The following is a 16,180-nucleotide window of genomic DNA, read 5'->3' as shown; positions in this document are numbered from 1 at the left end:
GTGTTCGCCAAGGCACCCCTCTAAGTCCATAGCCTTTTTGTTTCGTAATGTGATTCATGTAACTGAGGTGTTCGCCAAGGCACCCCTCTAAGTCCATAGCCTTTTTGTTTCGTAATGTGATTCATGTAACTGAGGTGTTCGCCAAGGCACCCCTCTAAGTCCATAGCCTTTTTGTTTTGTAATGTAATTAATGTAACTGAGGTGTTCGCCAAGGCACCCCTCTAAGTCCATAGCCTTTTTGGTTCGTAATGTAATTAATGTAACTGAGGTGTTCGCCAAGGCACCCCTCTAAGTCCATAGCCTTTTTGTTTTGTAATGTAATTAATGTAACTGAGGTGTTCGCCAAGGCACCCCTCTAAGTCCATAGCCTTTTTGGTTCGTAATGTAATTAATGTAACTGAGGTGTTCGCCAAGGCACCCCTCTAAGTCCGTAGCCTTTTTGTTTCGTAATGTAATTAATGTAACTGAGGTGTTCGTCAAGGCACCCCTCTAAGTCCATAGCCTTTTTGTTTCGTAATGTGATTCATGTAACTGAGGTGTTCGCCAAGGCACCCCTCTAAGTCCATAGCCTTTTTGTTTCGTAATGTGATTCATGTAACTGAGGTGTTCGCCAAGGCACCCCTCTAAGTCCGTAGCCTTTTTGTTTCGTAATGTAATTAATGTAACTGAGGTGTTCGTCAAGGCACCCCTCTAAGTCCGTAGCCTTTTTGTTTCGTAATGTGATTAATGTAACTGAGGTGTTCGTCAAGGCACCCCTCTAAGTCCATAGCCTTTTTGTTTCGTAATGTGATTCATGTAACTGAGGTGTTCGCCAAGGCACCCCTCTAAGTCCGTAGCCTTTTTGTTTCGTAATGTGATTCATGTAACTGAGGTGTTCGCCAAGGCACCCCTCTAAGTCCATAGCCTTTTTGTTTCGTAATGTCATTAATGTAACTGAGGTGTTCGCCAAGGCACCCCTCTAAGTCCATAGCCTTTTTGTTTCGTAATGTGATTCATGTAACTGAGGTGTTCGCCAAGGCACCCCTCTAAGTCCGTAGCCTTTTTGTTTCGTAATGTAATTAATGTAACTGAGGTGTTCGTCAAGGCACCCCTCTAAGTCCATAGCCTTTTTGTTTCGTAATGTGATTCATGTAACTGAGGTGTTCGCCAAGGCACCCCTCTAAGTCCATTGCCTTTTTGTTTCGTAATGTGATTCATGTAACTGAAGTGTTGCTGCAGATTGTTTACTTCTTTAGTTATACGAGTGGTGTTCCTCACATCTCCGTCTTAGCTCCTCTCTATTTCATTATATGAGCTTTTCGAAGTCAGTTAAAAAAAAAACTCACATTTTTGTAGAAGGTCCTTAAAAACACTGGAAAAAGTCACAATTTTACCAAGTATATAGTTCTAATTTCGGGTCAATATATTTAAATAATCTTAATACAAGTCACAATCATTTGTCAGTGCGACATGAGGACGTAAGGAAAAAAATACTACTTTTTAGCATCACAAGTTTGTTATAAGACACAACACTTTACAATACTAGTAAGATAATAATCATTTTGAATTGCTAGTTTTAAGGTCGCTTTTAAGGTTTGAAAGCCTAAACATAGTTAAATAATTATATTTAGAATATAATCCATTTTGACTTGTTCGCTGTCCTGATGAATTTGAGCGGTCTGCGAGCACGGAAAGTCGACAAATGATGCGTTTACTCTTCTGTTGTTGTCTTGTGACGCAGCTGTCAATGTAAACCCTTGACCTAAATAGGTGTATGTTTGGGTGAAATTAATTAATTACTGTGATGTAAAAAAAGATCTGTTTTCACTTATTTTTATGGTCAGGCTGGCATGGATTTTGCAGAAAAATTTGTACCAAAGTATCGAAAATTCCATATTTGGACTAAATTTGCTTTTTTTCCAGTTTGGGACATTTTGAATGCTGGCAACAATTCAATTGCAGTTGTTTCATGAAAAGCTACACCAAAAATGATTAAAAAAAATAAATGTTTTAATTAAAACTTTTTTTTTTTTTTAAGTGCTTTATCCGCTTTTGGAACTGAACTCTTCAAGTAGACCAAAATTTCTACTATGTAGGCTGCTCGGAAATATATAAAACTACTAGTGAAGTAGGTAAGTCAGTACATTTTGTTTTATAAAGAGGTTTTCACAGTTAAAAATGACAAAGTGCAATTACATTAAAACATCATAAAAATGATTCAAATAAGTTGAATGTCCAAAATCTGAAAAGCAAATGTTTTTTAAAAGAATCAACACAGTCAAGGTGCAAGTCATTACACAGTCTGGGGGCTACAACTCGGAATGCCGGGGTCACCCCAGGTTTTAAGATGACTTTTTGGGATCTTTCCCTACACCTGAAGTGTAGGGGCACAACATATCAGGGAGGTACTGGGTGTTGTTGATAAATGGCTTTGGGTTTGCATAGTAGAGTTATAACTTGCACTTACAGATGTGACCAACTGTAGTTACTGACAGTGGTTTTCTGCAGTGTTCCTGAGCCCATGTGGTGATATCCTTTACACACCGATGTCGCTTTTTGATGCAGTACTGCCTGAGGGATCGAAGGTCCGTAATATCATGGCTTACGTGCAGTGATTTCTCCAGATTCTCTGAACCTTTTGACGATATTACGGAGCGTAGATGGTTAAATCCCTAAATTCCTTGCAGTAGCTGGTTGAGAAATGTTGTTCTTCAACAATTTGCTCAGGCATTTGTTGACAAAGTGGTGACCCTCGCCCCGTCCTTGTTTGTGAATGACTGAGCATTTCATGGAAGCTGCTTTTATACCCAATCATGGCACCCACCTGTTCCCAATTTGCCTGTTCACCTGTGGGATGTTCCAAATAAGTCTTTGATGAGCATTCCTCAACTTTATCACTCTTTTTTGAAACATGTTGCAGGCATCACATTCCAAATGAGCTAATATTTGCAAGAAATAAAGTTTTTCAGTTCGAACGTTAAGTATCTTGTCTTTGTAAGTTGAAAAGGATTTGCAAATCATTGTATTTTGTTTTTATTTACCATTTACACAACGTGACAACTTCACTTCTTTTGGGGTTTGTACAATAGTCAATGCCAGACGGTAAGAACGTGTGAATGATCATTTCGAGATCCGATTTTGACAACAAACCTCTCACTTTTGAGACGTTTCTCAGGCGATAAAATCAGTTTTTGGTCAGTTGACGACTGACTCTCCAAAGACTTTGGCTGATCAAACACAACCCCAAGGTTTCTGAGGCTGGTTTTAACTGGTGCACCCAGAGTACCAAGGGAGTTCTTGATCAGGAGGTTCTTTTTATCGGGAACAATGATCAGAGTTTCCGTTTTGTTGGAATTCAAAGACGACCAGTTTTTGTTACGAGAGACACATTCCGAGAACTTTGATAAAGGAGCAATACAGTTGAATATCATTTGATAAGACACATTTTCAAAACCACGGATCAACCGACCAAGTATGGCCCCTCGGTACGTCGCTTTCTGAAAATGGTGATTGAGTTGAATATCCTTGTCTTGTAGCAACGGTGTGAACGCCACCATCGAATACATCCTGGAAATCAACGCCATCTCCCCCACGACTGGTTCTCTGATGGGAGGAACCGAGCTGACCATCTCTGGATCTGGTTTCAGCCCAAACATCTCAGACAACACAGTGTCTGTTGGTAAGCAACCCGAGGGCCACCATTTGTAACAATTAACCTATTGCTTTGCTCGAGTCATTCCACGAACAGATCTGTCTCCAAGCTAAAGAGCAACAGTATCAACTTCCACGTGATCTCACGCATGTTTTTTTTTGTGTGGCAGGAGGATCCGAATGCGAGGTGAATGCGGCTTCTGAGAACGAGCTGCAATGCGTGTTGAAGTCAGAGGAGCAGACTCACATTGTTACCAACCAGGGAGTCCACCACAGTAGGTTTGCGTTTCGCTCCTTTGTTCACATGTCAGGCGGAATCTCAACGCCGGCCGGATTGAATTACGGAAAAGCGCTCAGAGCACTTGTCACTGAGAAACCCGTTGTTTTGCGTAATTATGCCAGTATTGGCAACAAAACATGTCGTCTTAGCAAGACTTCCATGCTCTGCGTTGCACAGTCCACGGTCTAGGATATGCCTGGGACCCAGCGTCTATCGCGGTGGCTGTGGGGGACACCGTGACGTGGACGTGGGAGCCGCCGGCCTTCAAGAACAGCTTCCGTTACGCTGTCTTCCACGTTTCCAGCCCTGGTGGCGCCACCGCCGAGGAACCACTCTTCTCCAGCGGCGAGCCCCAGCCTGGGAAAGGTAGAGAGAAAAAACACATCGTGACACACCATTGGAGCTTTTCAGCACATCTGCTCCAAAAACTATGAATGAGACTTATTTGCCCTTCCCCCTCCCCGCAGGCTTTTTCAGCTACCGTTTTACCATCCCGGGTGTCTATTACTACAGTAGCGGTTACATCGACCAGAACAAGAAGTTACAAGGTGTTGTGAGGGTCCAACCTCGAGGCCAAAGCGACAACGAGGTCACCATCAGAGTGGCGGGCATAGAGGCCAGACATATGACTGGAGGTGGGTTTCCTTTGTTTATCATTGGTGACCCTCAGAGGAAGTTAGGAAAAACCATCAACGGTTCACACCCAAAAGTTAATGTACACTAGTAGGGATGGGTGGAATCCAGTACTTTTTTGTCACTGACCGATTCACGTAAAACCCAATGGTGCCATATTACAGTATAGGGTTGTCTCGATACCAATATTTTGGTATCGGTACCGGTACCAAAATGCATTTTGATACTTTTATAAATAAAGGAGACCACAAAAAAATGTCATTATTGTTTTTATTGGAACAAAAAATGTTAGTGTACATGAAACATATGTTTATTATTGTAATTTAGTCCTTAAATAAAATAGTGAACATACTAGACAACTTGTCTTTTAGTAGTAAGTAAACAAACAAAGACTCCTAATTAGTCTGCTGATGTATGCAGTAACATATTGTGTCATTTATACACCTGTTATTTTGTACACATTATGAGGGACAAACTGTAAAAATGGATTATTAATCCACTTGTTCATTTACTGTTAATATCTGCTTATTTTCTATTTTAACATGTTCTATCTACACTTCTGTTCAAATGTAATAATCACTTTATATAGAAAAGTATCGAAATACATTTTGGTACCGGTACCAAAATATTGGTATCGGGACAACCCTATTATCAGGGGTGTAGCACCAAATTCTGTGCTCCCACACACAAGACTCCTAAAGGGCCCTTCCGTTCCATTCTAAATCCAGCGTTGCCGCCCCATACAGACACACTTGGTATGTTTACGTGCAATAAAAAACTAATTTGGTTAAAACCGTTTTCTAGAAACACTCAAAGTGTCTTTAAACACTCTGTTTGTAACTTTAATCAAAGGTCTTTGAATGCACCACAGTTATGGGCAATGAGATTGAAATGGCTTAAAAGTTTACAAAAGCCAAGGCCACCCCCCGTGCACAACATTTCTACTCAACAAGTAGTCCAGTCAGGTCCTAACTGGCTCGTCTGTCTCCTCCCTCAGTGTCCCGTCGCGTCTCCAGGTCTAACCACGAATGCGTCGCCACGCCAGAGTGCCTTGAGTCCGAAGTGTCGTCAGGCAGCCTTTCCTTCAGCACCTCCGCCTGCTTCACCCCCACGGTCCACTCCATCTGGCCCAACCAGGGTTCCTACCACCAGCACATCCACATCCAAGGAGACGGCTTTAGCAACGTCAGCTGCGCCATCGAGGTTTGTACTAAGGCGTTGCACTCACTCTCCAGTGAGGTGTCTTGGTTGACATGCGGCGGTTTCGTGCAGGTGATGGTCTGGGATGAGCCCTGCCAGGTGGTCAACAGTTCCCGGCGGGAAATCTACTGCCAGCTGAGCGCCAACAACAGTCTTCCCGTTGGTGTCGCTCTACCTGTAGGCGTTCGAGTTAACAACTTAGGCAGCGCCATCGTCGCCGTGGCACAGGAGCTGGACCGCCGCTTTGTTGTTTTGCCCGTCATCGACTCCGTGTCGCCCTCTGAAGGCAGCTCCACCGGCCACACCAGGCTGTCGATCCACGGTTCTGGGTTTTCCGAGGGTGAAGTAACTGTAGCCGGCCAAGTCTGTGATGTGGTTTCAGTCAGTTACACCCACGTGGTGTGTGACACGGCCCCCTCCCTGCCACACCATGGCGACGTCGTCTTCCAGGCGGGGAGGATCCAGAGTTCCTGTCGGTCCGACTGCTCCTTTCTGTACTCGTCTTCCATCGCTCCAAATGTCACCGCCGTTTCTCCCGACAGCATCAGTGGTTTAACCAACGTCACCATCTCAGGCGCAGGGTTTGGTACCGACCCAGAGGATGTGGCGGTTTTCGCTGGCGACATCGAGTTGGAAGTCTCCGACGTGGCTGAGGACGCCATCACGGTGAAGGTCCATGCTCTCCCTGCGGGCGACCATGACGTTCACGTGATTGTGCGGAGTAAAGGCTTGGCGTCCGGGGACGTCACCCTGACCAGTCAGGCCCAGGCTGTCCTGAGCCCCTCGGAGGGGAGCCAGGCAGGGGGTACCCCTCTCCTCCTCACCGGGAATGGCTTCCTTCCTGGGAACACCAGCGTGACGGTCGATGGTGAACAGTGCGAGATCGAGGAGGTGGCGCCCGGTCAACTGAGGTGCTGGACGCCTCCTCACAGCGAGGGCCTGGTATCCGTTAGCATCCACGTTCTCTCAGTGGAGTACCCTCCCCTCAACTTCACCTACTCTACAGGCCACACCCCCATTGTCAGCGCCATCAGTCCCTCCACTGGTGAGCACGGTGCACTGTGAACATGAGTCCGCCATAACCTGCTTGACTGTCCTGTCCGGCTCTTTCATTACAGGACCGAGCGCTTCAGCGATCACGCTGAGCGGTTCCGGGTTCGGCACCGACACCCAGCAGGTGACCGTCATGGTGAACGGCGTGAGCTGCATAGTGCTGTCGGTCGCGGACAACCGGGTGGAGTGCACTGCGGGGGACAACCCCGGCGGCGAGTACCCGGTTATGCTTCGCCACCACATCAAAGGTTACGCTCAATCCAGCGTCAGGTTTACTTACGAGCTGGTGCTCAGCGGCGTGCAACCCAACGAGGGTAAGCACACCTCGGCGACGCAGGACGGGATTATGGACACATTTGTTTGGTTTGGCTAACTCTGATCTTTTTGTCCGCCCCCAGGTAGTTTTGGCGGTGGCGCTGAGCTGACCATCCAGGGTTCTGGGTTTGACCCGCTCAACTCGGCCGTGCTGATCTGCGAGGAGGAGTGCCAAGTCGACAGGGAAGCGTCAACGCCGACACAACTCTACTGCGTGTCCCCATCCAACAACGGTATTGCCGTGTTTCTGCCTTGTACCAACATCTCAAACTGGCCGTTGTTGTTATTCCACATCATTTCAACTCTTTTTCAATCAATCAATGTTTATTTATATAGCCCTAAATCACAAGTGTCTCAAAGGGCTGCACAAGCCACAACGACATCCTCTGTACAGAGCCCACATACGGGCAAGGAAAAACTCACCCCAGTGGGACGTCGATGTGAATGACTATGAGAAACCTTGGAGAGGACCGCATATGTGGGTAACCCCCCCCCCTCTAGGGGAGACCGAAAGCAATGGATGTCGAGTGGGTCTGACATAATATTGTGAAAGTCCAGTCCACAGTGGATCCAACACATCAGCGAGAGTCCAGTCCATAGTGGAGCCAGCAGGAAACCGTCCCGAGCGGAGACGGGTCAGCAGCTCAGAGATGTCCCCAACCGATGCACAGGCTAGCGGTCCACCCGGGGTCCCGACTCTGGACAGCAAGCACTTCATCCATGGCCACCGGACCTGTGCAACCCCCCCTCCAAGGAAGAGGGGAGCAGAGGAGAGAAGAAAAGAAACGGCAGATCAACTGGTCTAAAAAGGGGGTCTATTTAAAGGCTAGAGTATACAAATGAGTTTTAAGATGGGACTTAAATGCTTCTACTGAGGTAGCATCTCTAACTTTTACCGGGAGGGCATTCCATAGTACTGGAGCCCGAACAGAAAACGCTCTATAGCCCGCAGACTTTTTTTCCACTCATCGGCGTGGCTATTCAGTTGTCGGAAGCAACTTCATGGCTGTTGAAGATGCCGTCACTCACTAATCACAGAAAGGAATGTGCACCGGCTACTTTCCATGGTTTTGTCTGAGCTGTCAAAGTCCTTCCGATGTGAATGTGCAGACCTTATCTAGGAATGCCGTCTGCCTCTGCAAAGACAAAATAAGACAAAGAGATGTCACGGTTGACGAGTCGTGGCCATTCCTCTCATCCCGTTGTCTGCTTGTGTTGCATGTGACGGTACCTTTAGGCTCCGACTCCGAGGTGAGGTGCCCGGTGGCTGTGGCCAACCCACTGGATGCTGTCAACGTGTCGGAGGGCTTCACGTACAAGTCCCAACTCACGCCCGTGATCAGCGAGGTGTACCCACGGCGAGGAGGCACCGCCGGCGGTACTTGGCTCACCATCGTTGGCTCCGGTTTCAGGTGCAGGCAATTTCCAGGAATTCCCGTTTTTTTGCAACCTATTTCCACCCTTTTTACGTTCGACTACTCCTTTCACATCCAACCATTTCAACTCATTCAAAACATTTAAGTTTTTTACTATTTTCAAAACAATTCCCACTTTTCCCGAAATTCCCATTGAAATTATAGGGACATTTTCCGAAGTTCCACAATTCCTACATTTTTCATCTGATTCAAACCCTTCTAACTTCGAAATATTCACCCTGTTGATGAATTGTGTGTTCTACTTCAACAATAAATAAATAATAATTGTTAAAAAAAAAAAAGATTTCCAAGAATTTCCAGTTTTATGGACATTTTCTCTATTCAAAATAAATTGTCCATTTTTCAAACTTCCACAATTCCTACATTTTTCATCTGATTCAAACCCTTCCAACTTCAAAATATTCAGCCTGTTCAGGAATTGTGTGCTCTACTTCAACAATTTAAAAAAAAAAAGATTTTCAAGAATTTCCCGTTTTTAGGGACATTTTCTCCATTCAAAATAAATTGTCCATTTTTAAAACTTCCACAATTCCCACATTTTTCAAACGATTCACATCATTCCACCTTCAACACATTAAACTCATTCTGGACATTCAAACTACCATATTTCCAATTTCAACACATTTCCAGGGATTCACGTTTTTTTGCAACCTAATTCCACCCTTTTACATTCGACTACTCTTTTCACATTTTAAAACCCATTTTAACTGTTCCACCGTCAAAACACTCCTCATCGTCAGGACAAAAAACCAAGTTGTTTTAGGAACTAGAAAAAATCCAGATTTTCCCCAAATTCCAGGAATTCCGTAATACCATTTCTCAAATAGAAATGTTTTCACTTCAACATTTCTCAACAGATTTGAACAATTCCAACACCAACCATTTCAACTCATTCAGAACATTTAAGTTTTTTACTATTTTCAAAACAATTCCCACTTTTCCCGAAATTCCCATTGAAATTATTGGGACATTTTCCGAAGTTCCACAATTCCTACATTTTTCATCTGATTCAAACCCTTCCAACTTCAAAATATTCAGCCTGTTCAGGAATTGTGTGCTCTACTTTAACAATTAAAAACAAAATTTAATTGTTAAAAAAAAAGATTTCCAAGAATTTCCAGTTTTTAGGGACATTTTCTCCATTCAAAATAAATTGTCAATTTTTCAAACTTCCACAATTCCCACATTTTTCAACCAATTCAAACCATTCCACCTTCAACACATTCAACTCATTCTGGACATTCAAACTACCATATTTCCAATTTCAACACATTTCCAGGAATTCCCAGTTTTTTGCAACCTATTTCCACTCTTTTTACGTTCGACTACACCTTTCACATTTTAAAACCCATTTGAACCGTTCCACCATCAAAACATTTCTCTTAGTCAGGATATAGAACCAAGTTGGTTTAGGAACTAGAACAATTCCCGGTTTTCCCGAAATTCCAAGAATTCTGTAATACCGTTTCTCAGTTAAAAATTGTTACTACGTCAACTTATTTATATTAATATATATATAAATATTTATAAATGTATATGTACATTTATATTATTATCCATTTGTGTATATACTGTGTGTGTATATATATATATATATATACAGTATACATATGTGTATACATACATTTATATATGTATATAATACATACATTTATATATGTATGTATTTATGTATCAATACATGTATATATTACACACATTTATATATGTATGTATTAATACATGCATATATGTGTGTATATATATACATGTTTAATTTTTGTTACTATTTTATGTGTGTGTATATATGTGTTTATATATACAGTATATGTTTAATAATTTTTTCAACATTTTTTTAAATAAGTTTTTTTTCCACTTTATTCACAATTTTGATAATCTACATGTCAACTAATCATTGCAGCTCTACTTCATACACACTGGAATCTACGTCATTTTGACAATTATATATGTATATAATACATACATTTGTATATGTATGTATTCATGTATTAAAACACGTATAAATGTGTGTGTATGTATATATACAGTATATATATACATACGTATAGGTATATATATTAATATGTATATATGTATATGTATGTCTATATATATATATATATATATATATATATATATATATATATATATATATATATATATATATATATATATATATATAGACATACATATACATGTGTATATATATCCATACATGTATATACTGTATATGTTTAATTATTTTTTTCAACATTTTTTAAAATAAGTTCTATATACTTCATACACACTGGAATCGATGTAATTTTGACAAGAAACTTCCTAGTTGTATGTATTTCAATGTAGTCAACGGTACTGTAAAATCCGCCCAGTGTGCAAAATTGTTGCCCACCCTGAACGAACGTGGACTTCCTGTGTTCCAGTACGGACCCCAGCGAGGTCAACGTGACCATCGCAGGCTCCGTGTGCGACGTCCAGTCCGCCAACGACACGCACGTGGTGTGCGTCACCGGCACCCAGCCGCAGTCTCAGGAGACTAAAGTCCGAGTCAGCGTCAGAGACCAAGGCGTGGCCAAGATGGTAAATGTCTGATTCTGGTTCCGGCCCCCCCACTAGACCAAGGTGTTCACCCCTTATCGTTGTCTTTAGGACCACGCAGATTTCTTCTACATCGACGTGTGGTCGTCCAAGTACACGTGGGGCGGGCTGTCTCCACCCGAGAGGGGCTCGTTAGTGGTCATCAGCGAGGGACAGACCATCCTGCTGGACACCAGCACCCCCGTGCTGAAGATGCTTCTCATTAAAGGTCGCTGGACCAGGAGACTCCGCCCACACCACGTCTCCTACTCGGACGCTAACCCTGCTTTGTGCACAGGAGGCTCTCTGGTCTTTGACGAGGCCGACATTGAGCTGCAGGCAGAAAACATCCTCATCACCCACGGCGGACGGCTGCAGGTCGGCCAGGAGGAGGCGCCGTTCCAACACAAAGCCATCATCACGCTCCACGGAAACCTGCGCTCACCCGAACTTCCTGTGTATGGAACCAAGACGCTGGCCGTCAGAGAGGGCACACTGGACCTGCATGGTAGGGAACCCCAACACTGGATCCTTTGTCTTTGGTCTACGTCAAGTTATAGAACTTATTTTTGTTTTGATGGATCCTAAATTATATACAATATATTGGGCCACAAATGGTAAATGGGTTATACTTGTATAGCGCTTAAATACCTTTTTAAGGAACTCAAAGCGCTTTGACACTATTTCCACATTCACCCATTCACACACACAACACACACACAAAAACATCTGTTTCGCATCTGCGGGCCGTTTAATGTAATACACCTTTCCACCACTTGTGGCAGTAATGACAGTCTCCAACAAATAGAGGAAAGTCTGGAGCTAAATTCATCGAGACGTTTTTTCAGCGCAAAAAGTATGACTAAAGTGGTGACGCTGTATTTTCATTTGTTTTAATTTAATTGACAAGAGGGAACTCATAAAAGTTGACGAAAATTAAATGGACGTGCAATTACCCAACTAAAATAATAATAAATAATAATAATATATGTTTCTTAAATGATTTAAGAAACATAAATATTATTAATTTACTTTTTAAACTATTTATAAGTCATGTACCTTATTATTATTTAATAAATAATAATAAGGTACATGATTTATAAATAATTCAAAAAGTAAATTAATAATATTTATAATAATATCGGCTGATAAATGCTTTAAAATGTAATATCGGAAATTTTCGGTATCATTTTTTTTATTATCAGTATCGTGTTTGTTTTTGTTTTTGTTTTGTTTTTTGTTTTTTTTATTAAATCATCATAAAGCCAGCGTGCTGCTGGTCCACTAATAGTACTAACCTTTAACAGTTAATTTTACTCATTTTCATTAATTACTAGTTTCTATGTAACTGTTTTTATATTGTTTTACTTTATTTTTTATTCAAGAAAATGTTTTTAATTTATTTATCTTATTTTATTAATTTTTTTTAAAAGGACCTTATCTTCACCATACCTGGTTGTCCAAATTAGGCATAATAATGTGTTAATTCCACGACTGTATATATCGGTATCGGTTGATATCGGTATCGGTAATTAAGAGTTGGACAATATCGGAATATTGGATATCGGCAAAAAGCCATTATCGGACATCCCTATTATTTATGATTAATTTAGTTATCAATTGTTGATTTTAACACTGCGTACTTTATCAGTTTTCTTTTCAGTATATTAGTATTTATTTTTGTAATCCGCCTGATCGAAGCCTTGATAATAATCTTTGTGATTAACACGTACTTATATATCATTAGACAAGGTTCAATGTCATTTTTGACTATGATTAAAATCAAGAATAAGGTTACTAATTCGGTGTAATCTAAGTTTGAGTGGGCCAAGGGCCCCTCTGTAGTGGAAACATTCAGCCCTGAAGTCAAAAAGCTACAGAACCCCTGGTTGAGTGGAACTTGGACCACTGTAAACACAATGTCCAGTGTTTCCCATAAACTGCCAAGATACCTGTGGCGGTGGGGGCGTGGCTATGGGCGTGGTCACCATGACATAATCGAGTAATTTGCATAATTTACTACAATGATATGATTTTCTCTAAAAAGGCTCAAAAAATGTATACTTACTAATTAATAATAACAGTTTTGTTTTAAACGTCCATCCATCCATCCATTTTACAATATAATTACAACACTTTATGTACATATTTATATACAGATTTGAACAATAAGTTATTCACTGAAATATATTTATTAATTGGGGTTCTTACAAAAAATATATCTTATAAAATATAAAAGCTAAAATGTCTCTTAAAGCTCTGCCCCTTTAATTAGTGCATACTAAATCATTTAACTTTAGCCTACTACTACAACCATATTATTTACCAGCAACATAAAGTGAAACAGAGGCAGAGGTGTCCTGCCACAGTCAGTAACAAATAAACAGAAAACAGTAGTGGTCAAATACAAATAAGGCAACAAGAGAAGTATCCTACACTTCTCTTTTGTAAAATAAATCTGAACAGCCGTTATGGGCATCTACATCAACTATATGATTTGCCTGAAAAGCTGGACAGGACAAAAAAAAAAAAAAAAAAAAAATTAATTTTTTATTTGTGGCGGACGTAATTCTTTCGTGGCGGGCCGCCACAAATAAATGAATGTGTGGGAAACACTGATGTCAGATACTTGCATTGACATTTTAACCTTGCTTGCGAACATAGGACAATGGGGTCCAAACTTGTGATTTACAGAACTGAGGCAAGGCACCCCTCTAAGTCCATTGCCTTTTATATAGCATTAGACAAGATTCGATGTAGTTTTTGACTGATTAAAATCAAGAATAAGGTCACTAATTCTATATTTGAGTGGGCCTAGGGCCCCTGTGTAGTGGAAAAGTTGTGCCCTAAGTTTATAAAGTGCCAGATTCATTTTAAAGAGCAAACAATACTTTACATTAAGAGAATTGTCAGGGAAATGTTGGTCATCTGGAGGCGATGGGTTCTTTAGATGTCCGTTTCCTGTCCTCTTCAGGTAAACCAGTTCCAGTCGTCTGGACCCACCTTGCCGAGACGGCGGAAAGCAACTCCTCCACGCTGACCCTGATGAAGGCGGTGACGTGGACAGTGGGAGATGAAATCGTCATCGCTTCCACCGGCCACAGGTAGAATAGTAATTTCACTTCCTGTGAGCTATTTTAACCTCAAAAGTGGAAGACTACAATTATTCATGCCGGCTTCTTCTAGGCATAGCCAGAGAGAAAACGAAGTGCGGACCATTGCAAGCCTGTCAGCAGATGGTGTGACCCTGACCCTCACCCAAGCTTTGGAGTACTCTCACCTCTCGGTGGCCGTTACCCTGCCGGACGGTACGCTCTTCGAGGCCCGGGCGGAGGTGGGTCTCCTGAGCAGAAACGTCGTGGTGCGAGGCTCCCAACACGAAGAGTGGCAGGACAAGATCGAGGCCTGCCCGGATGGTTTCAACACAGGTCTTGCTGCATTCTGGTCTCTGTACAAGGACCCTGTAATGATCAAGATGACCGTGGTTTCTTGTGGCTGCAGGAGAATTCACCACACAGACGTGCTTCCAAGGACGGTTTGGCGAGGAAGTCGGCAGCGATCAGTTTGGCGCTTGCATCATGCTCCACGCCCCCCGCCCCAGCGAGAACCTTGCCGTGGGGAGGCTATCGTATCTCGAGGTAACTTAAATGCAAGGTGAGCGATGTGGTTAAACGCTGACGTGGTTTGGTTCTGTGCCATAGCTTTTCCATGCCGGACAGGCCTTCAGGCTGGGTCGGTACCCCATCCACTGGCACCTGATGGGAAACCTGGAATACAAGTCGTACGTGCGCGGCTGCTCCATCCATCAGACGTACAACCGAGCCGTGACCATCCACAACACTCACCGGCTGCTGGTGGAACACAACATCATCTACGACATCATGGGGGGCGCCTTCTTCATCGAGGACGGCATCGAGACGGAGAACATCCTGCAGTACAACCTGGCCGTGTTCGTTAAGCAGAGCACCAGTCTGCTCAATGACGACGTCACCCCCGCAGCCTACTGGGTCACCAATCCTAACAACATCATTCGGCACAACGCCGCAGCCGGGGGCACCCACTTTGGCTTCTGGTACCGCATGCACGAGCACCCCGACGGACCGTCCTACGACCGAAACATCTGCCAGAAGAAGGTTCCTCTCGGGGAGTTTTTCAACAACACGGTGCACTCTCAAGGCTGGTTCGGTCTCTGGATCTTCCAAGACTTCTTCCCGATGAAGGAGGGCGGCTGCCGCTCCAAGACGCCCGAGCCGGCTGTCTTCCGGTCTCTCGTCACCTGGAACTGCGAGAAAGGAGCCGAGTGGGTCAACGTGGGCGCTGTGCACTTTACAGACTTCGTCATGGTCAACAACGAGAAAGCCGGAATCGAAGGCAAACGCATCATACCGTCCATGGTTGCCGCCTTTGGACCGGACGGCGGTGCCGGGGTGTTCAACACTACAATCGTGGGCCACATAGACGCCCTCGGTCTGGGAGAGAACTACTGCACGCACCGAGGCATCATCGCACCACTGGATGACGGAATGAGCGTCGCGGGCACCAAATTCATCGACTTTGACCGCGGCGCCTGCGCAGCAATCGGGGTGGCTTCAATCGACGGGAAGTGTGTGGATCGCTGCGGTGGCTGGGCTGTCCGGTTTGAAGGGATCGAGTACTTCAACTCACCCAACAAGGCCGGCCTCAGGTGGGAGCACGAGGTCCAACTAGTGGACATGGACGGCTCCCTCACAGGTACCCTAGAAGACCTTCAGGTATTTCACTTTAAAGCTATCCGTAACTTCACTGTACTGCTTTGTTCTCCAGGAAACATGGACTACAAAGTGGTGCCTCTGACCGGACTGCTCGACCCGGCGCACTGCTCCGAGAGCGCCGAGTGGAGTGTGGCCTTCCCCGCCGCTTTGTGCGACCACACCGTGAAGTTCCATCGATTGGCTCTCAACAATCCCTCGCCGTCTTCTCTGGACGCCAAGGATATCATCTTAAGCAACTCGCATGGTATGAAGTCGAACCATACATTTTCTAGAACACTTTTCTTTGTTAGGGTTTGCTCTAAGACTGCAAATAAGTGGTGTAATATGGA

General features: G+C 43.4%; 1 protein-coding gene across 1 annotated transcript in view; it reads left to right on the top strand.

Moving 5' to 3' along the window:
- Positions 1–16,180, top strand: part of pkhd1l1.1 (PKHD1 like 1, tandem duplicate 1) — a 90,246-nt gene that overhangs the window by 43,389 nt on the left and 30,677 nt on the right. The window contains exons 32-48 of the mRNA XM_062047134.1: positions 3,516–3,658; positions 3,801–3,905; positions 4,088–4,276; positions 4,378–4,545; positions 5,541–5,746; positions 5,816–6,788; positions 6,862–7,110; positions 7,195–7,344; positions 8,349–8,523; positions 10,947–11,103; positions 11,173–11,329; positions 11,399–11,608; positions 14,075–14,204; positions 14,287–14,528; positions 14,602–14,738; positions 14,802–15,831; positions 15,904–16,095. Of these exons, the coding sequence (XP_061903118.1) occupies positions 3,516–3,658; positions 3,801–3,905; positions 4,088–4,276; positions 4,378–4,545; positions 5,541–5,746; positions 5,816–6,788; positions 6,862–7,110; positions 7,195–7,344; positions 8,349–8,523; positions 10,947–11,103; positions 11,173–11,329; positions 11,399–11,608; positions 14,075–14,204; positions 14,287–14,528; positions 14,602–14,738; positions 14,802–15,831; positions 15,904–16,095 (4,613 nt within the window). The remainder of the gene's footprint in view (positions 1–3,515; positions 3,659–3,800; positions 3,906–4,087; positions 4,277–4,377; positions 4,546–5,540; positions 5,747–5,815; positions 6,789–6,861; positions 7,111–7,194; positions 7,345–8,348; positions 8,524–10,946; positions 11,104–11,172; positions 11,330–11,398; positions 11,609–14,074; positions 14,205–14,286; positions 14,529–14,601; positions 14,739–14,801; positions 15,832–15,903; positions 16,096–16,180) is intronic.

Source organism: Entelurus aequoreus, linkage group LG05 (assembly GCF_033978785.1).
Source record: "Entelurus aequoreus isolate RoL-2023_Sb linkage group LG05, RoL_Eaeq_v1.1, whole genome shotgun sequence".
NCBI classification, from domain to species: Eukaryota; Metazoa; Chordata; class Actinopteri; order Syngnathiformes; family Syngnathidae; genus Entelurus; species Entelurus aequoreus.
Note: the sequence above shows the minus strand (reverse complement) of the source record. Positions and strands in the feature narration are given on the sequence as shown.